Here is a 27,672-nt window from a genome sequence, read left to right as displayed (position 1 = left end):
CAGTGTGCGGCAGCAGCAGCTAGGGAATCAGGTTTCTCAAACCCAGCAGAGAGTAGAGAGGGGAGGGGAGAGGAGGCTGAGCCAGATTTCCTCTCAGACACTCCCAGTCTTTTAAGGCCCTGAGCTCAGCTAACGGTCCCCTGACTCTCCTCGAGTCTGGATCTCAGTGAACAGGGACAGAGTGACATACACACCACCCTGGACCTCATCTCAGTCAGCCATCTAGAGTCCAGCCCCTCCTTATCTGAGGCCCTACACCTCTGGAGGTCCAACCAAACACACTCCTGAGGAGACCTGTACTTTGGGTGAGTGTATTTCTTTTCACTTTTAGAAAAAAATAAGCGTCTCTGAGTCTTGCATGGAGCTTTTACTGATGTGATGCTTTAATGTCTCAGGTTTCAGTCTCTGGTTCTAATTTACTCTACACAAACCTTCCTCCCTGCAGCAGCTCAGAATTACGTATGGATGTTGTTGGACAGGAACAGCCTGCTCACTAGTTTGTGTAATTCTTCACATAGCAACACACAGGAAAAAGATCATTATGTGTAAAAGAATGCATTCCTATGACTGATAAAACTGGATTAAACTAAAAACCAGAAGCACACAAGATGAAAGTTTGAAGTCTTTGATTCTTATGACTGAGCTGCTTATTCCCCATTAGTCATGTCTTTGTTTGTGTCTGTGTCTGTGTGTGTGGTCAGTGAACTCCCTGAAGAAGAAAAAGTGACCTCTTATGACTCACCCTCTCATGAGCAGAGCACCAATCCAAAACACTCAGGCATTGCCCTAAAAATAAAAACAACACAACGTGACCTAATTGCAGCTTAAAAGCCTGGATGTGAAATAAGAAGGAGGGTGTGTTAGACTTTGAACAACAGAATGTGACATCTTGAATGGAAAACAGAAATGTGTGTGATGTGGGGTTGCAGTGAAAGCATGAAACGTAAAAGCACGCACATGGGTTTATGAGGGGAAATTGCTCCGCAGTGGAAAAGTAAACCTCTTGCATGGTGATAGTTTTCTTTTTTAGTATGAGTGTGATATTAAAATGTGAGGCAACTCATTCCTTGCATCGTGTCAGTCATAATGTGGTGAGAACTCTGTCTCATTTCTCATAAACTTACGAGAGGGGCAGGCTGGCACCATGGAGGTTGTGGAACACATAAAACCTCAAATTAGATTGTGTTCTTTCAAGAGACAATGAGAGGAAGGGATAGCTGTCAGGCTGAGATACAGAGGTTCAGATCTTAGAAATAATTCCCTTTCTGGAAGTTTGAGATTCACTTTTGTCAGTGATAACGGAGAGAGCTGGAGTTTATCAGTTTTCATAGATAAAAAACAGTCTGCAGGGAATTTCTGCTTCTAAAGATGTGTTTTGTGATTCTAATCCAAAACAGTTTGTGTCAGATTCAGCAGTCAGCCATAGCTGTGAGTTCTGTGTGTGCCAAAATAACTAAATTCTGGTATTCATAGCTCTGGGCAGCGGCTCAGATGGAGCCACAGAACTTTAATTCAGATGACTAACATCAGGAACTGATTGTGAGCTGCATTTTCACTCCTGACTCTGCAGGCCACTCTCAATACTCCACTTCCACAGAGCCACAGCAGGGATAGAAATGTATTCTCCTATTGTCTTGATCATCATAATTTCAAAATCCTTAAACAGGATCCTTTCAGTCATACTCTGATCTGAGTCATACATGCACGTACATAAGGCTTTTGAAGGCACCATCGGTGGTCTCATCTGTATTGCGTACAATTATTTTATGAGAGGATAGAGCAGACATACAGTAAAGGTCTTAAGGTTAGAATCAACCAGGACAGCCTCCTTTAGGGACTGCATGGGTTTCTGATTTAAACAAACGCACCAGCTGACTGCAGGAGCTGCTCTGCTCGAGCCTCTCAGTCTGCTTGATGATAATGAATGAGAAAGATTTATCGTGTCAGTAACTGCTGAGTCATCTTGAAAAACCCTGACAGTGTGCTCCTGGTCGACTTAATCCTCACAGATGGCATCAGTAGTACCTCTTTTTCAGCTTCAGTGTTAAGGGAACAGGATTTTGGGATGTGAGTCTGTAGTTCCTCTCTTTCACAAAGACCTGTATACCTATGGACTGAATCTGCAGTGCAGTCTAATGCATGTGCTCAGGGGTCCAACAATAGAGCTGAATTTGTATGTGTAACTTTTTTAACCAGATGTTACTGAATGTTTTATGAGCAAACCCTCAGTGGACAACCAAAGATTAATATAATGCTGTAATTATGTATTTAGAGGCATCAGTTAATGGGCACAGAGCTTTTAGAAATGTAGCTTGTATCAAACAGGGAAAAGCTTGTTGAAGAATCTGCTGACATCTCCTTCTTTTGACAGCACGTGTCCATTGGCATGATTGCAGGATAGAAATGGATCCTGAAGGCCCACGTGAGTAAATATTATCAAGTTGGACCAAACATGAATACTCTGTTTTGACTTTGCAATTCGTTTGGAAGTCCATATGTCATAATTTTTAAGGGATCAGGGTGTATGACTTTCTCTTGACTCTGCACAGGTGTCAAAGATGACCCAGACATCAAGGTGATGATCGCAGGGTCGACCCTGAGGAAGGTGAAGTCCCGCTCATGGAAGAAGCAGCGACATTTCCGTCTCCTGGAGGATGGCCTGACGATCTGGTACAAGTCCAGATGGGCAGGGAAAGGACACACCACCTGTAAGTGCTATATTTATTCATTTATTTATTTGCAACTCTATTAGCTACTACCAAGGTAGCAACTACACTTCCTTGGGTCCATTCATGCAAATGGGTACAATCCACCCTAATTACATAATTAAGAATCCAAGCGTGTGTAAAAGTTTGGATGCATTCCTAGAAAGACATTGTAAGAATTTATCACAACTCAAACTACACAATCTCCAAAGTGATTCTCTGAATATGTACAAACAGACTACATTTGGGGTCAACTCAAATATTGGAAATGATAAATTAAACACGAACAGCAATTCTTAGTGGGCTAACTCCTAAAGAAATATTTCATTTTCTAGGATATGCACAAAGAATGGAAACAGTTAACAGCTTTACTCTGCCCACAGGGAACAAACCTGCTCACCAGCACCTTTGGGATTAATTTATAAATAACTAATTTGTCTTATTTACAAAATGAATAGTATTCTATATCTGCTTTAAATGAAATGCATCAAAGAGTTTAACATTACGATTGTGTTTCAGTCTCTATCACAGAGATGGAGGCTGTGCGTGAGGGACACCAGTCGGAGGTCCTGCAGAGCATCGCTGAAGAGTACCCCGCTGACCTCTGCTTCACTCTGGTGTTTCATGGTCGACAAGGAAACCTGGATCTGGTGGCTGAGTCTCCAGAGCAGGCCCGGGCCTGGATCCAGGGAGTCCGTAAACTGATTCGCAAAGCTGAGACCATGGATGAGAAGGAGAGGCTAGACCAGTATCCTTTTCACAGTAGAGTGTACAGAGCTCCAGGTAGTCTTTCTTTAAGTTCAGACTTATTAAGAAATCTTTCTGGTGGACTATTTTTTTTTATTAAGCCTTAATCATTTTTTCCAATGTAAGAGCTGTTTTAAACATAAGAATGGCAGTACTTTAGATTTTATTTATTTACAGTCTGGTTTTAATAATAACTCAAGCTTTACTCGTCAAGGCTCCAGAATACTCTCTTGTCATTCTGACCATGTAAACATGACAAGAATGACATGCATTGCTCAGGTATCAGTGTAATAAATAACAAGTACTCATTTTCGATGTAAATAATAAATTATGATAATTAGATACCATAAGAATAGTGAACACACTATAAGAATAGTATAAAACCAATAAGGCACCTCAAGGCAATGAATTATTCACGAATAATTTATCTAGTTTAAATAACACTGCATTTCTGTTGGATGCAACAAACGGTTCAAGAAAAGGAGAAATAACACAAACACATCATAAAGCCTCATTTACTCTAAAATGTCCAATCAATTCAAGGTTTAATACACAGTTTCAATCAGTGTGATCACATGAAGAACTGCTTTCAGTGCTGTACTTTTTGTCTCATCCAACTGAGTCAGAAAAACAAAACAGTAAAATCAAAACCTCAAAGTTTTCTCTGAGCAGAGATAATTACCTCGGCCTAAGAGCTTCTGTTTTGTTTTTACTGCCAGGTTTCCATGGGTCCGTTTGTCTGTCTCCTCTGTCTGTTTGTAAACAGAATGACAGAAAAGACTTGAGTTTTTAAGTAGCATTGGCCGAGAAAGAACATGAAGCATGTCTTGATCCTACTTACAAACAAAATGAACAATACTGTTCATCAAATTGTAACACAAAAGGTGCGCTGCCATTCAGTATTCCACCGAATATGACGACCACCTCAGACATTACCAGAAGAATAGCTCTATCACACAACACAGCTGACAGGATGATGACCTTGGGGAAACATATTTTGAAATAGTCATAAAAGATGACTTGACGCTTGGCCGTGGTAAAGGTCTCAGAGGCTTTCCACTAATATTCTGGAGAAATTCTTCATTTGACTCAAAGTACAGTTGTGACGTTTGTTGTGGGAAAGGGACGTTCTTTTAGTTTGCTGTTGTGGGATTTCACAACAATGCAGAGCGAGTTTTTCCTCAGCGTTGTCTCAGGTGGGTCTGGGACTGGTTCCTTAAAGCTGACAAGAACAAAGACGGGAAGATGAATTTCAAAGAAGTGCGGACACTGCTGAAGATGATGAACGTGGAGATGAATGAGGAACATGCTCTGCACCTCTTCACGGTGAGCTCGTTAAATTCTCTGGATATTCCTTTCTACATTATGGAAACATAAGAAGGGATGTGGAAAAAAAGGTCATTCAGCCTCAATAAACATCTGTTTTTTTAAAGATTCATTCCTCTATTTTTATTTTTCTTAACTTCTTTTGAACATTTGAGCAAAGACAAAGCTAACGCTCTGCCTTCATTACCACAGATGGCTGATAAGTCTGAGAGCGGCTCCCTGGAGATCGAGCAGTTTGTCCACTTCTATAAGATGCTGACTCAGAGGGATGAGGTGTGGAAGGTGTTTCAGGATTACTCTGGAGATGGAGAGAAGTTGATGATGGAGGAGCTAGAGAGCTTTCTGAGGATGGAGCAGCATGAAGGAGAGCAGAGTTCCCAGCATGCCCAGGAACTGATTGATCGCTACGAACCATCTGAATCAGGTAAAGCAGGGCTGTGGCAGACACAAGTCAATATTCAAGGCCTACCTCTGTGACAGATGATGAGGGCAGGCTAGACTTTAGAGGAGTAGCACAGCTGCACAACGGCCCTAAAACTCAGCCACACAAAACTGAAGGAGAACTAGAGGCTAAAACAGTTTCACAGTGAAACATTTGGAAAGCATTTTGTGCTTTTCTCCCTTTTAATAAGTCAGCGTGTGTGGACACTTTGCATTTAGAGAGAGAGAGACTGTTGGTAGAAGCATTGTCTAACCTCCTCTTACCTTTTTTAATATATCTGAAGGGTTAATACTTGATGTTGTACATTTTGAAACTTGAAGACATTTGAGATGGATCAATAGTTTTCAAGCAGTGTTAGGGCTTCTAAGTGTTTTTCTTAAATCTTTAAAATTGAAATAATCTAGACTAGAGGATGGTTTTAAAGGCCTGATAGAACAATAATGGGTTTGATAAGAGTAAAAGGCAGTACTCAGGAATCAGTTTTCAGAGCTATGTGTAATTGTAAACATGCTAACATGCTCACAGTGACAATGCCACTGTTAAGTAGTCAACATTTGGCAAAGTATCTTGCATGCCAACATTCACTGGTTAGTGCTAAGTATACAGCAACTGAGGCCGATAGGAGTCCCTTAGCTTTGCAAATATTTGTTGTAAATCAAAGGGCTGGGACACATTTTGACCTGATAATGCTTGACGTAAACTACAAGTATCCCAGGAGATCAGAAAAACCCCTAAATATGAAGCCAAAACCAGGCTTTCAGTTTTATGTTTACAGAAGAGGAAAAAAATCATGGGATCTTCAGATTGCATTCTCTGGGCCCATGAATGTGGAAACAAAGCTTCATTGTCATTTTAGACATGTCAGTCTGGACAAAAATGGTCAACTGAAAAACGGCCAACTGAGATCAGTGCCATCCCTCAAAAAGCCTGCTTGGCCTTAAAACCTGTAGGTTCTCAGATTGAACATTTGCAGAACCGAATTTGAACTCATTAGAACGGCAAGGACCTTTAATATCCTGCGTTGCATGCACTGCCATGTGATCCATAAATCTGCAAATTCTTAATCAATACCCTTTTATTAAGAGTCATGAGAGAGTTTCAAATCGTTAGACTGTACTCTTCTGCCAACACCATCTGTATCATTCCTTCTGTGCAGCCAAGAAGCAAGGCGCCATGTCGTTTGATGGCTTCCAGATGTACCTGTGCTCACAGGAGGGCTCTATATTTAAACCTGAGCTCCGAGATCTTTACCAGGACATGAGCCATCCGCTCAGCCACTACTTCATCTCCTCCTCACACAACACCTACCTCCTGGAGGACCAGCTCCGAGGACACAGCAGCCTGGAGGCGTACATCCAGTGAGAGCTGCTGCACACACCACAGGCAACATAAACCCCCTCTCTCTAACTGAACCAAGGCTATGATGATAACCTACTGTATATTTGTGTGTGTGTGTTTTTTTTTAAAGGGCCCTGAAGAGAGGCTGCAGGTGTGTAGAGATAGACTGCTGGGATGGTAGTGATGGAGAACCCATGGTGTATCACGGTCACACCTTGACATCAAAGATTCTTTTCAAAGACGTCATTTCAACACTGAAAGAATACGCATTCAAGGTGAGGAGCCTGTGCTATTGAAGGGTCGGCTCAATCAAGCTACACAGAGAACATCTCTTCATCTGTTCTTCTTGCACTGGTAGCATCTAACCGTGTTCAAAGCAAATGTTTCATTGTATATTTCTCATTGAAAGAGATGAAATAGTCCCGATTAAAACAGTTGGCAGTGTGCTCCAGGATTTATGACAGTTGTTGCTGTGACTAAGATACTCTTCATCACTCAAAGCTATTGCACAACAAATTAAATTGAATTCATTACTTTAGCAGCTGCACAAGTTTTGGATACAGATGTCCAAAAAGTATTATAATAAGAATCAGCATGGCTCCACATTACCAAAAGTCATTAAAAAAATGTGTTTATGATACAAATCAAACAAACTCTGAGAAAGCTTATAAATTCCACTCACAGGATCATCTGTGCTCACAAAAGTGTGAATCCCAGATGGTGAAGTTGGTAAAGTCCTTGCCCCTAGAATGAAATGTACCCGTGCTGACTCAACCACATGGAAAACAACCAGGAACTTCTCATGTGTCTCCACGTCTCTATTTTAACCCACTCAAACTTTCCTACCCGACTTTGGGAGGATACGATGAAGACATTATTTCTGAAGATTGTGGAAAATCTTTATAATACAACTAAAAATACAGCTTGTGGCTTTTACTACTGCATTTGCTCGGGACAGAAAACACTAAGCTTTCACCGTCCATTAATAAGAGCACTGTGTTTTCTTTTTCCTGGTTGATAGGTGTCAGAATTTCCTGTCATCCTGTCCCTGGAGAATCACTGCGGTGTGGAGCAGCAGGCGGTCATGGCCCAGCACCTCAGCCAAATATTGGGTGACACTCTCCTGACCTCCCTGCTGGATGGGCAGGTCCCTCACCAACTCCCCTCTCCACAAGTTAGTATCTGTTTTTCTTTTTTAATCAAAAATACTTCACGGTGCAGTTTTACTTTTAATTTTATGTTTTTTAATGTACGTCACAAATTGTAAATATTCATAGAAATGTGACGTTTTTATATTTAATCAGAGAGGTGAACTGTAACCATGAATCAAGCTTTATTAGCTGATGATATGTTAAAGCTTAACTCACTGAATGAAGTCATAGTGACTTCCTCATAAGTTAATGTGAGCAACAGGAATGAATGATACATCCTGTTAATTTATGCATTAGATAATCATGACTCATGCATCAGTTATGCATTGATTAACATCTGTACCCTTATCGTAAAGTGTAACCAAACATTATTTTCCAGTGATTCCTCACAAAAAGACTAAAAATCTCAACAAAAAAACAGTTATCACTCATCAAAGTAGCCACTCTTACAAGCTTTGAATGTTCATTGCAAATAATATCATAGTGTTTTAGAGAAGACCAAAGTACTGCGGTAATAATCGTATAAAGATATGTTTAATAAAGTAACACTAGTCTTTCAGTTTCACATATATGGGCTTTAACTCCGTAATCTCAGCGTGAGTATCAACCTGACATTTAGCAGTGTAGTGAAATAACCATACTGTGTCTAATCAGGAGGAAACTTAGGTATCATTAACCACTCAGAGACATTTTACCTTTAAACTTTAATGGTTTATGTTAGTCTCGCTATCATCCACCACTCATCCTAAAAGCAGTAGCATAGCTTTCAAACTCCATTCTTCCATTAGAGCACTTAGGACAATCAATGCTAACTTGAACTAATGGCAGATACATGCAATGCAGGAGTCCATTGAGGACTATGGCTATTAAACAGTGCTAGATTGTTGCATTTAGTTAGGAGACAGCAAAGTGCAGGAACATGTAATATCCTTAATGAGTAGTTGGAGGACTGAGGACAACAAGCACTCATAAACTGTCCATTTGTCATCTGACTGCATTCCTACACTTATCCACCACTATGGTCCAGTATTCATGTTTTTATTTTATGTGATTGAACTCTACAAAATGCCAAAATCTACTTATAGCTGCTCTGAAATAAAGATGGGCCACCACAGATGAAGAGCAGATTATTATCACATACAGCAGATTATTATCACATACAGAAGGTGGACAAATCTCTCCCTTGGTGTTCATAACAGGAGCTGAAGGGGAAAATATTGCTGAAAGCCAAGAAGATCGGGGGTCCAGATTGCTCCCTGGATGGAGCTCTGCCTGACGAAGTTAGCGACGAGGAGGAGACGGCCAACAGTGATGCGGAGACTCTAGAGGATCCACCTCCTGGCTCTGTGAACAATGCAAAGGTAAGTGAACCAAGTGGAACCCTCTGGTGTTCAATAAGTGAAGCAAATGCGGAAATCCACAAAGCTGCAGTTCCATGACTGTCCATTTGAGGCTGGCCCCTAATGGGAAGAAGATCCCATTAGGGGCCATGATAACAGACCCATTTGTAGATCTGAATTAAACATGATTACAGCCTAGTACAAAAAGCAGGCTCTAAAACGTGCATCATTTGGCATAATTCTGGGTGTAGTTGATCTGACTGACAGGTGGAAACGTTGTGGCTGTCATACCTGTCTGTTATATTTTGAAATCAGAAAACAAGGACTGTTTTGTCAGCATGCATTTGATTTCCCATTCACAGTCGACCTGATGGCAACTTGCATCTAACATTATTATAAATAAATAATGAATCTGCTGCTGGATGGTCATGTTTGTTTTTAAAGATCATCAAGAGGCATCAGTCTGTTTCATAACAGCTAAAACCTTCTCTCAGGAGCTTTAAGACAGAAGTATTTTTTGTAGTATCAGAATCAGAATCAGAAGCAGAAATGCTTTATTTAGGTTCTAAAGAGGAAGGAATAAAATAAGATATAAATAGAAATAAAGATCAATAAAATAAAGATCAGTAAAATAGAATAAAATGAAAAATAAAATAAAAAATAAATAAAATAAGATAAAATAAGATAAAATAAGATAAAATAAGATAAGATAAAATAAAATAAAATAAAGTTTATACAGTTTATACAGAAGCGCATAATAGTGAGAATTACCTATGTACAAAAGGGCTGGAATGAAGGAGATATATATACTTATATATCTATATATATTCATATATACACACATATATACAGTATATATAGACGTGAAGACAGACAGTGGACAGACAGATCTAAAGGAATAGAGAAATCATGATAGGAGAGAATGAAGCTCGATAGTAAGAGAGAGACAGGAAACAGGGCTGAGACTTAAGAGACAGTGAGGCGAGACTAGATTGAAAAGAAGTAAGATAGTGGAAAGAAACAGGAAACAGGGACATGTAAAGGAGAGCAGATATGAGACAAAGGAGAGAGACATTGAGAGCTGTGGGCTTTTCTGTGGGAAAAACAAACCTGTGTACATGTATGACATGAATTTAAAGGAGAGTTTGTGGGGACTAGAAGGAAAGTTGGAGGGGATTTAGAGGGAAGCAAGAGGGCGGTAATTGTGGAGTAAACAGGTTAAAAGAGGGTAAAAATAGGGAGTTAAGGGGAAAGTTAAAGGGGATTATGTAAGTTAGAGGGGCGTTGAAGGGGATTTTGTGGGGAGTAAAAGGGGAGTCAGAGGAGAGTTCATAAAGCTCTGCTGTCTCATATTTAAAAAGACTACTTTACCAACATCACACTGTCTTGAAAGTATTGTTAAAAAAGCAATGACTTGCACATTTTACTTTCACTGGAGAACTGCTCAGCGCAGCTTCAGCATGTCTCTGCTGGACTGTGAGAGATTAACAGCAGACATTTGTGGCTGACACATTTTAATTAGAGTGAGTACGGCAGAGAGAAGGAATGATAATAATCTCCTTACCCAGAATCCCTTGCTGCTTTAAGGCTTTGATTAAGCAATTATTTACTCTGAATATTTTTCTTTATTGAAGAGGTAACACAGAGAGAACATGGTTAAGTGAAATAATGATAACGCAGTGATTTTATCCACTTTTAAAATAAAACAACCAAACTGTGGGAAAAAGGTTCATTGAAAATCGATTGAATGATTTAGAGAGTATGAAGCAGTTTTCAGTTATATCCTAATAAACTGGCAAGAAAACGTTTCCTGAAAACAGAAAACTTCCTTAATGTTCCTTCTCTCTGATATACCAAACTCATTCAATAACTTTTTAACTATACACTTAATATGTGAGTGAATCATTGCATTGTTAATGGTTAATCATGCTAGGTTGTACCATATTAATGAATCTCCTTAGAAATACCTCAGTTATATTTTTAGATACTGATTGAAATGTGGTTTTAGTAGCCAACTGATTCCTCATGAATCATTATTTATTCACTGGTATTTTATCGACCTGTTAAACTTAAAGCTACACTCCCACCATGCATCCTAAATGTTATTAATATTTAAAGAAGTGGGGATAAGATTTCTGTTGATTAATCTTCTTGTAATATTCTTCTCTTTTGCAGAAATTAAAGTCCAAACTGTCCAGGCTGCTGTCAGACTTGGTGGTTTACTGCAAGAGTGTTCACTTCCACAACTTTGAGCATTCTCGCTCACATGCCAAATGCTATGAGATGTCCTCATTCTCTGAATCCAAGGCCAAGAAGCTTGCTAAGGACACAGGTACCATGAATATGAGAGGATTCTCTGAGTCACAGATGTTTCTCTATGTTTAAAGCCATGGCATACATAACCTGGTCTTCTCTTTAAATCACTGCAGCGACAGATTTTGTACGGCACAACACAAAACAACTGAGCAGGATCTATCCCAGTGGACTCAGGACAGACTCCTCCAACTACAACCCTCAGGATATGTGGAATGTGGGCTGTCAGATAGGTGAGGAGAAGGTTGCCCTCTGCTGGTTAAACAAACACTTCCCTGACAGCTCTGATGTTCACAGAGCCATGCACACTGAAGTGTCTCTAAGGTGCAGCTGCACCACTTATATCAGGCAAACAACAACAAGCAAATATTAATGATGAAGGTCAGCAAAACTAAAAGCTCTGAAAGTGTTGAAGCATTATTATTCTCTCAGTAACCGCAGCTCTGACTGACTGGAAACGTCTTCTCAGCTTGATTTGTGATTGACTTGTTGTGGACAGAAACATCATGTTCACCTAGTATTACAGAAAAGTGTTTTTTAAAACTTTTTTTTTTTTAAACTAAAGTTGCACATAGCTTAAAGTAAGTTGGGTCTTTTGATCCTGGGCATGAATATATACAGGGTCAGTGCTGCAAGTTTGTTTAAGTTTGTTAAACACACAGACACTTTACATTTTATGTTTTTACTGATGACAACGTTGCATTTTCCTGATGCAAACTGAGAAATTACAAAAACGTCTCTGAGATGTTTTGTATTTTTATAAAATTTTAAAAGCTCATCCTGAAAAAAAACAAAAAAGTCAACCCCTCCAGAATATAAAAGCAAAACAAAGGGTTAACTTTTTGTCATTTTGCACTTATTGACAACCAAAACTAGAATCTGATAGGAAACACGGTGGGAGTGAGAGAGATCAGGACACTCAGAAAGATCAATCAAAATATAAATTAATCTGACTTTACTTTACAGCCCTTTTCATTAAAGTAACACAAACTGCTTCATATCACATGACCAACACACCAAGCATTGATATAATAAATGACTTTCTTTGTGATAAAGCAATTAAGCCGGAAAACATGCCCATAAATCTCATTATATCACTAGGACGTACCAGAGATTTAATAACAGGCTCAGAATTAGATTAAATTTCTGGTATTTATTGATACATTTATATATCGACTTATGAACAAATTAAATCCAGTGAAAGGACAGATTTTAAAAAACTATAAAATAAAAGAAAGAAGGTCTCTCATTACACTGAATGTGGTTTAGTGTCTGTAACTTTTCCACATGGATGCCTAATCTGAGTGATATCACCTGTCCTCCAGCAGAGATGTTAGAGTTCAGGGTCAGACAATGAACATGTCCCTGCAGTTGGAGGAGTCTGACAGCACAGATGTTTCCTGTCATAAAGGCTCAGACGGGTTGGAGAGTCTGGACTCACATGAACTCTGATAGCTGAACAGATAGATGGCTCAGAGTCTGGGAAACCATGTGATGCAGCCAACAGTTAATTGCATTCCCTCTCTTCCTGTTTCCCAAAGTGGCTCTGAACTTCCAGAAAGCCGGGCTGGAAATGGATCTGAATGATGGGCTGTTCCGGCAGAACGGCTGCTGCGGCTTCGTCCTCAAGCCTGACTTCATGAGAGACGGAGGCACTCAGTTCAGTCCTGAGAAACCAGAGGAGCGGGACGGCCACAAACCACTCCGCTTATCCATACAGGTTAAAACTACATGAATCAATAGTAACTTTCTGTTGCTGGTAATAATAATCTTAACATGTCAGAACCACTGCATTACGATAAAAGAAGATAAGTCTGTAAAATCAGTGCAGCTGTGTGGTTTCTGTGCCTCATGTGTAGATATGATCATGTGTCTCAGGTGATCAGTGGGCAGCAGCTGCCAAAGGTGAACCAAAAGGAGGGCTCTATAGTCGACCCTCTGGTGAGAGTGGAGATCTATGGAGTGCCTCAGGACCAGACCAAGGACGAAACCCCTCACATCAACAACAATGGTGAGTGGGTTTGCTTTTCTATCCCATAAAAAAGTTGTATTTTATTCACACAGAGGCTTTGGATGATTTGAGGGCCAGACTGCGAGAGAAAGATGAGTATTTAATTTTAGAACAATAATTCAAACCTTAGGGAAGAATATAAAAGGTCACATCTTAGTCCTCAGTCCTCTGCTATTACTAAGATTTCTTTCTGGCATCAGGCAATATGAGAATAAAGTTTAAATGTTGAGAATAAAGTCTAACTTCCTGTACGAGTGCCAGGCAGAAAAGATATTGTAGCAGATGACTGTTCAACATGAGTCTGGTTCTGCTGAAGATTTCTGCCTGCCAACATGAAGGTTGACCTTCTACCTCAACACTGATGCCAAAAGTTGCTATAGGCTTGATCCCAGTGGATGAATGTCGGGTCTCTGATATTATAGGATAAAGACTACTATAGAAAACACCTAGTTATAACATATTCAACGTATTTATTTGAAGATACATGGAATCATAAATGATACTGTGTTTTTCCTCATGCCTGGTCCTGTTTTCTTCCTCTGTACTCTGCTGCCCTCTACCTGCAGGCTTTAACCCAGTGTGGAACAAAACTTTAAATTTTGTCATCCACACCCCTGAGCTGGCCCTGGTTCGCTTTGTGGTGGAGGACCATGATAAGGCCTCCAGGAACGACTTCATGGGACAGTTCACTCTGCCATTTACATGCATCCAAGCAGGTGAGCAGAGAGAGCGAAAAGAGACACAAACAAAACACACAGAAGAGCAACCCCTCATCGCTGAATGCATCAAAAGAGTAGGAGAGCTCATCCTTCACTGTCTACCACTCTGCTCTAAAGCTTGTGTCTTTCCTCTCCCAGGTTATCGTCACATACACCTGCTGTCTAAAGATGGAACAGCCATCCCTCCCTCCTCCCTCTTCATTCACATCAGCATCTCAGAGCTCACATGAAGAAGACAAACACATGAGGATATAAAGCCAGAGGTTGAGACATTCCTTTTTTACATTTGCCTAAATATGGATGAAACAGCATGCATCAATATCTTTGATTGATATTGCCAGCACTTATATTCAGTACTTAAGTCTTGTGGGGTAGCAGTAGAAGATTGGGGAAACGTAGCTTATTAGAAATAATGGTGAGCAGGCAGCAGAGAGGATTTGAAAAGGTTCCTTCTTAGTAAATAAAAATAATAAGAAGAAACCAGTCAGAAAAAAACAGACTGTCAAAGAGTGAAAATTAAAGGAAAATATTTGTTTTACCTCAGTTCTTATATCAAATCAGAAGCAGTGACAAAAAAAATCCATAATTTTTCTGTCTGCATTGTTTTCTTTCTGGAAGTTTCCTCGACTTAAAATCAGATGATGAAAGATTGTTTTTAATTGACATGATCTTTCCGAGCACCAGGAAACAAGTTTGTTTTCTTCACATGAAGGCCTTTTTATGCAATTCCCAGTTAAACTTTGAATTAAGATGCCTTATGCGCTTTAAAGATGGCACTTTGATTTTTGGAATGAAGGAACATGAAGGATTCCTGCATGTGGAGACTGACTGAACATTCCTGTTTGCCTTTGAGTGTACAGTATATGTACCTATTATTATAACAGCTTTGCATTGTGTTGTTTCATTCAATGAAGTGCCTGCTTGAGTTTTTTTTATGTACAAATTGAACATTATGTTGTGTATAATGTAAACGTGTGTACATATGGGCCTGTAAATATATGCAATGCATTTTCTGAATGGTTAATGACCAAGGAAGTAAAATTCAGTCATTGACAAACTTTTATGTCTCATTCATCCTTCATTTATTCAGTGTGTATGTTGTTGATTTAAAGGATTTAATGGCACCAAGCTGCAGGAACAGTTAAAGCAACACATCAAAGGTCATGATCAAATGTGTGGACAATATATAAATCTGTCATATTAATACATCACTAAAGATAAAAAATATATAGTTATTTGTCATTAACAAGTTTGCTTCTTTTCTTCAGAAGCCCCCTCACTTACACAAACTGATCATTATCCTGTTACAGCATCAATCTGATCAAGCTCTCAATAATTGATCCTGACAGATGTGACAATCATTTTGTCACACCTTCTTATAGGAGTTACTTCTCACAGTCTTCCTCTTTTTCAACATCTTCATCTTCTTCCTGTTCCGTGTCCACCATCCCTTCTTCCCCCTCTTCTTCCTCCTCCACCTCTCTCTCCTCCTGCCTCCCCTGTAGAGCCTCCTTCAGGGTCAGACTCACAGCCTCCGAGTCCCTCACTACCCCCTGCTCTGCTGGCATCTCTGGGTGATGCCTCTTTAAATGTTTGACCACCTGGAACTTCTGCTTGGCTCTGTAGGAGCAGTGTCGGCAGCAGAAAGGCTGCTGCTTGGTGTGTGAGAGGAAGTGATGTCTGAGACCTGCAGGCCACCTGAAGGCCTTGTTGCACAATCCACAAGTGTACGGCCGGTCGCTGCTGTGCTGACGCTGGTGGGTCTTCAACACAAAACTAGTCTTGAAGGCTTTGCCGCATTTCTCACAGACAAAAGGTCGGAGGTCACAGTGCTGGGTGTCCCGGTGAGCACGGAGAGCATCGGCTCTGTTGGTGCGGTACTCGCACTCATCACAGGCATACGGCTTGTCTCCTGCAGATTAAAGAGGCTTGTTTCATTTAATGCATTAACACATTCTCATCACTGAGAACATTAAAGTCAGATAAATTCTCTTAACACATTCAAAACATACACTACCAGTCAAAAGTTTGGAAAGACCTTCTCATTCAAGGGTTTCTACTTATTTTAATTAATTGAGACACTGTAGATTAATACTGAAAACATCAAAACTTTGAAAGAACATATATGGAAATATTTAATGAACAAAAAAGTGTTAAACAAAGCAGAATATGTTTTATATTTTAGATTCTGTAAAGTAGCCCCCTTTTTCCTTCATGACAGCTTTGCACACTCTTGGTATTCTCTCAGTCTGCTTCATGAAGTGGTTTCCTGGAATGGTTTCTAATTAACATGAGCCTTGTCAAGAGTTCATTTGTAGAATGACTTGCCTTCTTAATGTGTTTGAGACCATCAGTTGTGTTGTTCAGAGGTAGGGTTAGTACACAATGGATAGCCCTATTTGACTACTGTTGTAATCGTTATTATGGCAAAACCAGATTATTTCATAGTTTTGATGTCTTCAGTATTAATCTACAATGTGGAAAATAATTAAAAATAAATAAAAACATTGAATGAGAAGGTGTGTCCAAAATTTTGACTGGTAGTGTTTGTGCAAGTAAAAATATGATGAAAAATATAAAAACCAGTGTAGTGCTGATACCTGTGTGCCTGGTCATGTGATACTTCAGCTGAGTTGCCCACTTGCATTTGTAGCCGCACTCTGGACAGAGATACTTCTTCTCCTCTTGGTGAACCCTCATGTGAAGCTGTAGCAGAGTTTAATAGAAGAACATTTATCATCTTCATCATGTTTTCATGGAAATAAAATGAACTCTCGTAGTAAAAAAAAGCTTAATTTAACAAAGATTTATAATTACTAATTCTAGAAGTAATAAACTCATCCTATAACCCTTTAATTACCTTCAGCCTGGATGGATCCGTGCAGCTGTAACTGCACTGCTCACAGCTGTACGGCTTCTCCCCTGTGTGTATGCGGATGTGCCATGTGATCTTCTGCTTGTTCCGCGTTGAATATTCACAGTCTGTGCATTTGTACAGGCGTTTGCCTCCGTGTGAGCGCAGGTGCTGCTCCAACACCAGCTGGTGCCGACAAGCAAACTGACAGGCACTGCACCTGAGGGGTTTGTTCTCTGGAGACCCGTCCTCGTGTTCATTCAGGAGGTGTTGAGCTAACAGCTGCTTTGTTTTGGCAGCAAAGGGACACAGCTGGCACCGATGAGCCAGGTGGGTCTTTTGATGGATCTCGAGGCTTTCTTTGGTCTCAAAAGCTTCCTGACAGGTGCTGCACTTCACCTGTGGGTGCCTGCTTTCCTGGTGGCTCTTCAGTGTGGCCTCACTGCTGCACGTGTAGTCACACTGCTTACATGAGAAACAGGCCTGGAGCTTGTGCACACGTTTGCAGTGGTTTCTCAACGCAATCTCTGAACTAAACTCAGCATCACAGTGAGTGCAAGGATGCTGCTGCTCGCCTGTGTGGCATCTAAGATTGTGCCGCCTGACGTCGTCCAGTGTGTAGCTGCTGAAGTCACAGAGGGAGCAGAAGTGTGACGGCTGCTTGTCGTGGATGCGTGTCTTGTGTTGACGCAGTTTAGTCACAGTTCCAAAGGTTTTATCACAGATCCCACAGCTGTGACGTCCGATCCCCGTGTGAAGAGACTCGTGCTCTTCCAAGCGATAGCGCCTAGTGGTGCTGAAGGGACAGTATCGACAACAGTGAGGTTGTGTACCTTTGTGTTTTAGAGACACATGTTGTTCTATGCATGTGTCCTGTTTACAGGTGAAGGAACACTGCTGGCAGTGCAGGCGTTCAAAGCAGCCTTTCTTTTTGTGACCGTCTAATTCCCTCTTCGTGTTGCAGTTGAATGCACACTTTGGACAAGACAAGCTCTGACTGTTCTTTGAAACTTTCCCTGTTCTGTCATCACACTTTTCCACAAAGTCCTTCTTTCCTTTGACAGACTCTTTTCCGCCCTCGTTATCCACCACTGAAGTGTCCTGATTCTCTCTTTTCCTTATTTCTCTACATTTTGAGAAGTGTCTCTCAACGGTAGCTAGCTTCACAGATGAAAAAGTGCACAGTGAACATTTGAATTTCCCATCTGTTTCAGCGGGAAGGGGATGCAGTGTATAACATTTTTGTTTGTCACAGGTCAATGATTTGTTTTTTAAATGTTTTTTTGTACGTTTTGAAACATCTGCTCTCTGTGTTTTGTCTTGCTGATGTCTGGATTCACTTGATCTAGACGTATTGTGATCATTTGATTCTGTGCTGATTCCAACGTGTGGAGAAAGAGGTTCTGTCTGGTCTGTACATACTCCCAGTTGTTTGGATCCTTCCTTACCAGCACCAGAGTTGTCTCCTGAAGTCAAACACGTATTTGAAATACCAACAAACGTCCTTGTTTTGCACTGCACAGCAGGGCACTTCTTTGTGAGGTGGCTCTGAAAGCCTCTCTTCTGTTTGAACTGTGCTCCACAGGCCGGGCATTTATGTCCCTTCAGACGACCACGGCACACAGCCTTGCGGTGGTACTTCAGAGCGGTCTCCTTACTGGTTACATAGGAGCATTCGTTACAGCGATAAACCTCTTTAGCTGGCACCACAAGCATCTGCACCCGGCCCTCTAAGAACATGGCTTCTGCTTGGTCCTTGTCATGCTTCTTCATTGCTTTCAGACGGAGCTCAGATTCTAGAGGCGGACTCTTCTCTGATAGCAAAGAGGAGGTTTGAGGTTGATCATCTTCAGGTTGAGTTGTTTGACTTGTGTCATTCAGAGACTCACAGTTGTCATCTATGTCACTTTGTTCACATCCTGCATCGTCAGTTTCTACGTCGTCTTTCTCCGATGAAGATGTAGAGACATCTTCTTTCTCTTGTGAACTATCTGACCCACTTGGATTTAAAGTGGGTGGGCTTGATGTTTGCTTTGCGCGGTTTTCTTCCTCATGTTGATAGTCAGCAGTTGATAGTGTCGTTAACACAAGTGTGCAGTACTCCTCTGGACTGTTAATGGACGTGGGGACATCTGAAATCCCTTCACTAGGAACCTCTTGAGAAACATCATGAACATCTGCAGAATCCACAGTGTGTGAACCATCTACAGTATCGTTTTCAGCACAGTGATCTGCTGAACCAGGAGGATCAGACTGTTCTGTTTGACCTGGTGGAGGTCCTTCAGAAGAGGATTGTTCAGACTGCTCATGAGCTGCTGAGGGTTTATTGTAAAAGTCCTTTAGGAGTTCGGTAGAGTTCCTCTCCTTCTCCTTTGCAGCGTAGTTGTCGAGCCACGCTTTGTCTCCTGGTACATAACCGTGAGTTTTCCTCTTGTGCAAGAACAGGCTGATGCTGCTGAAAGAGGAGTAGAAGCAGAGTGCACAGCGAAACTCTTTGATCTTGGTGTGTTTGCAGTTCTCATGGTTTTGCAGGGCTTGTCTGTAGCAGGTTGTGTATGTGCAGTATTTGCACTTAAAAACAGATGCCTGTTTTTCCTCTCCTGAATGTTTGGCCAACATGTGGTTCCGAAGCTCGTATTTGCGCTTACATGCATAAGCGCAGATCTCACACATGAGCGACTTGGCCTGATGTCGTAGCTTGTGACTGTTCAGTTGGTCCATACGGTGACAGCGGTAGGAGCACTGATCACACTGATACCTGGAGGAGGAGACAGAGAGTTCAGTCATTAAAAAATGAGGATGAAGAATCAACAGCAACAAACGTGGATGCCTTAAAGCAGGGACCCCCACTGTCCCTCAAAGTGATTTAATGTGACTTCATTTAGCTGGTCTGCAGAAAATGACCCTACCTAAATGAGCATGTGGCTGTGTTTCCTGTGTCTTTATGAATTAACCTACTGCTACTGATGCTTTTGATCATTAACTGTTCACTAACCCTAAACTTAGGAGTCATCTGGCAAAAAGAAAGGCAGAAAACTCATTACATTTTCTATTTTCAAGGTTTTATTTCAAGTTTAGCTACTGTTTTTGCTGATTTTTTTTTACTATAATGGGTAAAATGTACTAATTTTAGAGAACTTTCCAAAAAAAAACATTCTGAAAGACATCTCATTTGTGTCTCGTGACCCCCCAGGGGGTCCCGACCCACACTTTGGGAACCCCTGCCTTAAAGAAGGACCATTGTGCATCAAGATTTGTCCGTTTTTATACGGTGCACTTATGCTCGATGAAAAATCAGCATTTACTATGATGTTTCTGAGTCCCTGCAGTGTGATACTGGTAACATGAAAACACAGCTCAGGGTTTAAACCCCTCATGTCTCTACCTGAGGTCTCCAGCATGTTTCCTCATGTGAACAGTCAGATAGTGTTTCCATTTGGTGACGTATCCACATTCGGCACACATGAAGTTCTTGTTGTCAGAGTGAGTGAGCATATGTTTGGAGAGGTAGGACTCGTCTCTGCACCTGAAGTCACACAGGCTGCACTTGTGAGGCTTCTCACCTGATACAGAAAGAGAGCAGATCAGGAGATGTCATGCCAGAAATCAAAGTTCAAACTAATTTTAAAAACTAAAGACACTATAAAGTAACATTATTAAAAGTGTAATCCTCACCACTATGCATCAGCATGTGCCTCTTCAAGCCACGTTTGTGTGATGTCACAAAGCTGCACTGAGAGCACTGATGGATCTTCTCGCTGGCATGCAGGTGTCCGACGTGCTGCTCAAACTCAACGGGGTTAAACGTGACGAAGGAGCAAAAGTCACAGCAGAGCTTGTCACTGCCAGGGTGACCCTGCCGCTGGTGCTGCAGGAAGAGGGCTTTATTGGAGCAGGAGAAATCACACTGTGAGCAGTGGTAGGCAAGGTGAGAGTGGTAGTGAGCCTTCATGTCTGACTCATTTTGAAAAACAGCTCCACAGGCATGATGCTGACACTCTACAGCTCTGACTCCGTGCTCCTCCAGAGTGTGTCTAAGGAGTTCTTTCTGTGAAGAACTCTGGAAAGAACAACCCTCATGGAAGCAGGACACCGTCCTGCTGTCTGCCGGGATGTTGTGCACCTTCATGTGAGCCTTCAGCGCTCTGCTCTGGAGAAAGCTCTGACCACAGGTGGGGCAAGGAAAGCTCTGACTCTTGACTTCATTTTCTGTAGCATGCACACTTGCAATGTGACGGCTGATGGCGTTCTTCTCCACAGCAGAGTACGCACACAAGTGGCACTGGTGGAGCTTTTCACCGGCCTCTCGCAGTCGATGGATGCGCAGCTTGCTCTTGCTGGTGAAGAAGCGTTTGCAGGTGGGACACTGGAGGCTGGGGTCAGGGAAATGGAGATGCATGTGCTCTTGCAGGTGGGAGCGCATCTTAAAACAACGCCGACACTTAGGGCAGGTGTGTGTGCGATAGATGTGCTCGGATCCCTCTGCAAGGTACTCTGATGGACAAGAACATGATGATAAGTACAAACATGTTGACAAAGGTTTTACATTTAGACATCTGGTATATCTAAAAATAGGTCTTTGTATCACTGTTTCCTCTTACAGTGTTCTATATTCTGTGAAAAAATAAACCTATTTTGAGATGTTTAGTCGTAAAGGCCCCAAAACTTGAAAGCAGCCTAGAGTAGATGATCATATTTCAATTAGCTGGGCTAGGCTCAATATTTTCGCAGCTACTCTTTCAAGGATTTTATATCTTAGGAAAATGTTTGTGACAATATATCATGATATGAATCTTTTGACATCTGACTTCAAACGTTGCCTGACATTTGTTTTGTTACATTTTAGAGTGGCTTTTTGTACCGCTCCACTTCAGTGAGTTATTCTTTTTAAAAATAAATCTTTTTAATCATTATCATCTAATGCAAACATAATAGCTACTCAATATGATCCACATATACCTTTGGATGGCAGTGTTGCATGATCCTGGGATGAAGTTTGGTCTCTCTCCACTTCCTTTCTCACTATTTTCATGTTGCTCCTCTGCCTCTTCATCTGTTCTTCAGTCTCTTCTCCTGATAACGATAATGCTGGGTTGGATTTCAGTTTTCTTTTTGGCCTTTCAGACACCTGAGGCTGGTGGCATCCAGCGGTAAATAAAGCTGTGTCTGCAGTCTTGCACCCTAAGAACAGATGCACCAAAAATGTGAACATAGGATGGTATTTATGATCTGCAACAGTGAAGTACAGCTTTGGAAAACAAAATCAAGACTACAGCTGATTGACAGGCAGACAAGACTTCATGCATTTGTATATCAAAGCACAAACCTCTAAGTGTGTGTGTGTTACCTTGAGTAAAAGTTGGAGAACGGTTGTGCTCCAAGAGATGGTCACTCAGGTCTTCTTCATTCTGACAGACAAACTGACACTGAAAGCAGCTAAAAGGCATGTGACCCCGCAAGTGTTTCTCCATCTCCTCTCGTGTGATGAATGACGCTTTACATGATTTCACAGTGCAAGGAATAAGACTGAGACCGTGTTTGGACATCAAGTGGGTTTGATATCCCGGTCGGTCTGTGCTGCTGAACCGGCAGCCCTGCTCACTGCAGAGGAACGGGCCTTTAGGGTCTAGTCCTTTATGTGTGGTTCTAAAGTGGCGTTTAAGGACACCTGGTTTGGGAAAGGCTTCACTGCACTGAGAGCACTTGAAGTTTCCTGAACGTTTGTCACATGATGGAGTGATCAACCTCTCTGGACAGAGGTGAGAAGCAAACAAGGCGCTGTCTGAGAAACTCTGTCCACATTTTTCACATCGGTGATGTTCTTCTGTCTCCATTGTCTCTGAAAACACACAGCACAGCTTTCAGTTACAATGCGACACATTTAAAAATACTATAACAAATGTTTCCTTAAAATATGATAGAATATGAATATTATGAATCTATAATATATGCTATTGTTCTTATTTGAAGGTTTTAACTAAGACCAGTAGGACCTAAACTATTGTAGCCTGTAAAATAGTGCTACAAGCTGGATGTTAAAAGGTCTGTAATAAATGAAAATGCAGATCTAGATGTTCTGATAGCATACAAAAGGTTTTGATCTCAGGATTTATTCACATTGAGATATAATCTTTAAGGTGTGACACTTGAAAATTGAAAATGTGCAACAAGCTGCCTTACAATACATGCACACATAATAACTGCTTAGTCTTAATTCAATAACCTTTGTATGGAGGTAAAAGGAATTTTATTGACAGTCTGATTCGATCATTTCCATGCTTTCTGCAGGATAACCACTTACAGACATTACCTACCGCCTGTTTCCACTCTACATTGTATCTGATAAACAGAACATCAACATCTACCAGTCTAACAGCATGCACTCGTGCCTGTGTTTATTTTTACTTATATTTAAAATAACTTCCTTCATTTAAACTTGCAGTGAAAATGTGAGTTACTTTGAACATTGGAACATAGTGTTTATATGATACATACTATTTTATATAGTCTATGGCTACATAACATTGCTGCTAACGCTGGCAGAGCAAAGCTCTCTTTTGTAAGATCTTCGACCCACCTGTCCAAGTCTCAGTTCCTGTTAGCTGTAACTGTCTCTATTGCAGTCCATAAAATTCAACAGGGTGCAAAAACCACATAAACCATCCATGTTTATTTGTGCGAGTATTTATTTTATCTTAGCTTGCGGAGAAATAACGTTAGAAGGAAGGGGAACAGATGTCCAGGCGCCTGCGACAAGTCGGACTCAAATTAGTGAAACACAGGAAGTGTAATAGAGGTCGCTGCCACAACAGAACCATATGGGGCACATTGATACACTGAGCGCATGAGGAGTTTACTTGGCTATAGAGTGCTGATTAATTCATAAAATGTGTGCACTGGAAACGTGGATTACCTCCGACACAGGGACAGAAATTGGAGACTTGAAGGCAAGTCGGTAGGATAATAAATAATGATTTAACATCACCGGATGTGTCAGAAATTAGCACTGACAGTGAGATATCAGTGAAATTGCACCTTTCTCTAACTTGGTAGCTGTTAACTGGCAACTGAGAGACATCATACATATCTACACAATCCGAAATGTCTCTTATTGAATGAGTTTGCACCTTGTGTGTAGCTCTGTACTCCTGCAACTGTAGTCTGGTTTCATTGGAGGCTGTGCAGATACAAACATCATGCCCCTGTCAGACTTTCTGGACGGTCTGAAGGACAACCCGTACTTTGGGGCAGGTTTTGGACTGGTTGGGATTGGGACAGCGTTGGCAGTGGCCAGAAAAGGAGCCCAGGTGGGAATGATCTTCTTCCGCAGGCACTATATGATCACTCTGGAGGTGCCCAGCAGAGACAAGAGCTACCACTGGCTGCTGAGCTGGATCACTAAGCATGCCAGGCACACCCAACACCTGAGCGTGGAGACATCATACCTGGCTCATGAGAGTGGACGGATTCACACTCAGTTTGACTTTCACCCAAGTCCAGGAAACCACATCATTTGGTAAGAAAGCTTATCCTAAACACTTCAAAGTCTAGTTTAGCATGTCAACAACAGCAAATCCCAGTCTTTCTTCTGCTGGGTCCCTGCTTTTTAAACATTTTGAGGTCTACAGGTGCATCTCAGAATATTAGGATATTAAAAATGTGTTTTCAGATTCTAAGTTTAATGCTTATGGCCAGCAGCTCAAAGCCTTGAGAGGATTATCAAGAAGTCAAGTCAATAACTTTGGAGAACTTCACAAGTAATGTAGTGAACCTGGAGTCAGTGCTTCAAGACATTTAGACATGAAATAATGTTGAAATAGGGCAGAGGTTTAAAAATGGAGGAATACTTCTTCAGCTAACTGATGACCCTCTCCTTCATGCTTAAAAAAAAAACTTTAAAAAAAAACTTAAAACGCAAACACAACATCATCATATATGAGGGTGAATTTACAAACACTGCTGTTTGTCAAGAGAAAAATCTCTGAAAGTGTTGTCATTTGTGGTCTGCAGGTATGGGAGGAAGTGGATCAGGGTGGAGAGGACCAGAGAGAAACAGATGGTTGATCTGCACACAGGGGTCCCCTGGGAGTCTGTGACCTTCACCGCTTTAGGCAGAGACCGACAGATTTTCTTCAACATCTTACAAGAAGGTAAAAGTTTATACTGATCTGCAAAGATACCTCAGAACTCACAGATTCCTGCCAGACTTACTCTTACACGTTGTCTTTGCTCTTTAAAGGTTATTAGTGCCGTTGTCTGTTATCTTTTGCAGCTAGAGAACTGGCCTTGAAGCAGGAAGAGGGACGGACGGTGATGTACACAGCCATGGGTGGAGAGTGGAGGCCCTTTGGGTTTCCACGCAGACGCAGACCCCTCAGCTCCGTGGTCCTGGAGGCGGGCATCAGTGAAAAGATTGTAGATGATGTGAAGGACTTCATTGGAAACCCAAAGTGGTACACAGACAGAGGTAGAATACCCTGGTGGTGGAGAAGGGCTCAGAACTTTAGTGTGTTATTTGGTGTGTGTAGAATTTATCTTTAAGAGTTTATATTGTTTGACCTGTTTATATAACATGAGGTATCATGAGTATGTGTCATGATTGTTATTATTTTGAGTCCTTGCGCCTGCAGGCAATGTCTTTCTTGTGGTTGCTGAAAAAGATTTTGAGTCCACTGAGGGAGCAGTTTCACTACATGCGCTTGGATGCATCATGTAGACAGTCCCTGCAGCAAATTGCAGTACAACGATTCAATCTATGTACAATAAAGTAAAAGTTGAAAATAAACCAGAGGAAAGAGAAATCTTTATTAAAAAAAATCTGGAGCCAAGAAGTTAGACCTGCAAGGCAGCAGAAATGATCCAAACAAATACAATTATTTTGTTAGGCGTCTGTTTTGAAAAGTTAAATGTGTTACAATTTTAAGGTTCGCTGTCATGGTTATCTAAAAAACACTGTTCATGTTTTTATATCTCTGCAGGCATCCCCTACAGAAGAGGGTATCTGCTGTATGGTCCTCCTGGCTGTGGGAAAAGCAGCTTCATGTGAGTGTACTCATGAGTTCATATCTGTCCAGTTTAGAATCTGTTTGATTAAAAGTCTAATTTTTTTGATGGAATTTCATCTTTGTCTTTGTGACTGGTGATATTTCAGCACGGCTCTGGCAGGCGAGCTGGGTTACAGCATCTGTCTGATGAGTCTGAGTGACCGGACCCTGTCGGACGATCGTCTGAATCACCTCCTGAGCGTGGCGCCGCAGCAGAGCATCATACTGCTGGAGGACGTGGATGCAGCGTTCGCGAGCAGAGACCTGCTTCCCCAAGAGAGTGAGTAACAAAGGTGGTCGGGATGTGTTTTACTGTCAGAAAGAAATGGTGACACAAAGAGCCTGAACTTTATTATAGGTTTAGAAGAGGTTCAATTTACTGAGCTATTCTTTCTGCAGCTATGTTATAGGAGAAAGACTCTGCCATGGTGTATCTCTCTGTAGTTAGGGTGTATTTTAAAGTCCTTTTGTCTCTTCCTCTCAGACCCGTTGGCCTATCAGGGAATGGGAAGACTGACCTTCAGCGGCCTGCTGAATTCTCTGGACGGTGTGGCTTCTTCTGAGGCCAGGATAGTTTTCATGACCACCAACTTTATTGAGAGGTACTTTGATTATGAGCGATGACACATCTTATGGAACAAGCAAGACAAAGAATAAATCAAATCAAATTAAAATTTTCAATAAAAATAAAGACATTAAAAACTGAGTTTTAAGAGAGATCGGGAAAAAACATTAAAGGGAGGATCATTAAATCGGATGTTAAATGAGAACATAGAACCGTCATTTGACCCCAAAAAATGGAAGTCAACCCATATTATACAGAATTTATAAGTCTAACAGTTCATCAAAGAAGGATGTCAAAGTTAGAAAATTTGACATTGTTACGCAGTTTGTAAACCGTCAGCATGCGACATATAAGAAATACTTCATGTGTCTCATGCCTCATGTTTCACTGGTGAGGTTTATAAACATTTACTATATTTAAGGTGTAGTTTTATTTATATTAACAGTCTTTCTCATGATGTCTACAGGTTGGATGCGGCTCTTATCCGACCCGGTCGTGTTGATCTGAAGCAGTACATCGGACACTGCACTCAGGACCAGCTTACACAGATGTTCCGGCGGTTCTACCCGGACGAGCCGGCCTCTGAAGCTGAGCGGTTTGCAAAGCAGGCGTTGGCCACACACTCAGAGATCAGCGCCGCTCAGGTTCAAGGACACTTACTGCTGCACAAAATGGACCCTGCAGGATCTATGGACAATGTTTCCCAAATAAAGGGATGACGGGACTGTGAGGAGTTTTGAGACTGAAGACTGAATATAAAACAATAAACATGAGTAAATCGCATTTTAATGGTTTTTACATTTTCAGATGAAGTGATGGTGACTGATGTGCATTGATGCCAAAGACTGTGCAGAAAATTATAAATAACAAATCATGGATTTCTGGTCACTACTTCTAATTCTCTAAAAACACATATTGAAAAAGCTTGAAATTGACTTGTAGCTCTTTAATGCACAGACGACAAATGTAGAAATAACAAAGTTTAAGCTCTGCAGGATTCAGATGCAGAAACTGGTTGAAGATGTAGAAAGAATCCTGTGCATGAAGTAGCTTCCTGTTGTTATCATAGTTAATGCCGACATAAAAAAGCTCCGGGGAACAGGTTGAAAGATCAATA

At 41.1% G+C, this 27,672-nt stretch overlaps 3 protein-coding genes across 3 annotated transcripts; 2 read left to right on the top strand and 1 right to left on the bottom strand.

Annotated features, from left to right (window-relative positions):
* The first annotated feature begins 23 nt into the window (after positions 1-23).
* Positions 24-15,152, top strand: plcd4b (phospholipase C, delta 4b). Its single transcript, XM_034693440.1, has 16 exons — positions 24-305; positions 2,372-2,422; positions 2,550-2,708; positions 3,225-3,453; positions 4,649-4,778; positions 4,971-5,202; positions 6,377-6,578; positions 6,689-6,833; positions 7,580-7,732; positions 8,909-9,070; positions 11,225-11,381; positions 11,479-11,595; positions 12,904-13,082; positions 13,241-13,373; positions 13,940-14,089; positions 14,231-15,152. Exons 2-16 carry the CDS (start codon positions 2,404-2,406, stop codon positions 14,320-14,322), a joined length of 2,259 nt encoding a protein of 752 aa, XP_034549331.1. The 5' UTR covers positions 24-305; positions 2,372-2,403; the 3' UTR covers positions 14,323-15,152.
* znf142 (zinc finger protein 142) lies at positions 15,132-23,704 on the bottom strand. The gene is made up of 8 exons (XM_034693439.1): positions 23,524-23,704; positions 22,294-22,785; positions 21,906-22,127; positions 20,622-21,440; positions 20,332-20,509; positions 16,953-19,704; positions 16,693-16,798; positions 15,132-16,004 (listed from the first exon to the last, which is right to left on the bottom strand). The coding sequence occupies exons 2-8, from the start codon at positions 22,778-22,780 to the stop codon at positions 15,478-15,480; spliced, it is 5,091 nt and encodes a 1,696-aa protein (XP_034549330.1). The 5' UTR covers positions 22,781-22,785; positions 23,524-23,704; the 3' UTR covers positions 15,132-15,477.
* On the top strand, positions 23,696-27,433 carry LOC117819915 (mitochondrial chaperone BCS1). Its single transcript, XM_034693442.1, has 7 exons — positions 23,696-24,462; positions 24,957-25,096; positions 25,219-25,413; positions 25,925-25,988; positions 26,098-26,270; positions 26,475-26,592; positions 27,022-27,433. The coding sequence occupies exons 1-7, from the start codon at positions 24,143-24,145 to the stop codon at positions 27,272-27,274; spliced, it is 1,263 nt and encodes a 420-aa protein (XP_034549333.1). The 5' UTR covers positions 23,696-24,142; the 3' UTR covers positions 27,275-27,433.
* Positions 27,434-27,672: the final 239 nt, after the last annotated feature.

The sequence above is a fragment of the Notolabrus celidotus genome, chromosome 10 (assembly GCF_009762535.1).
Source record: "Notolabrus celidotus isolate fNotCel1 chromosome 10, fNotCel1.pri, whole genome shotgun sequence".
NCBI lineage: Eukaryota > Metazoa > Chordata > Actinopteri > Labriformes > Labridae > Notolabrus > Notolabrus celidotus.
Note: the sequence above shows the minus strand (reverse complement) of the source record. Positions and strands in the feature narration are given on the sequence as shown.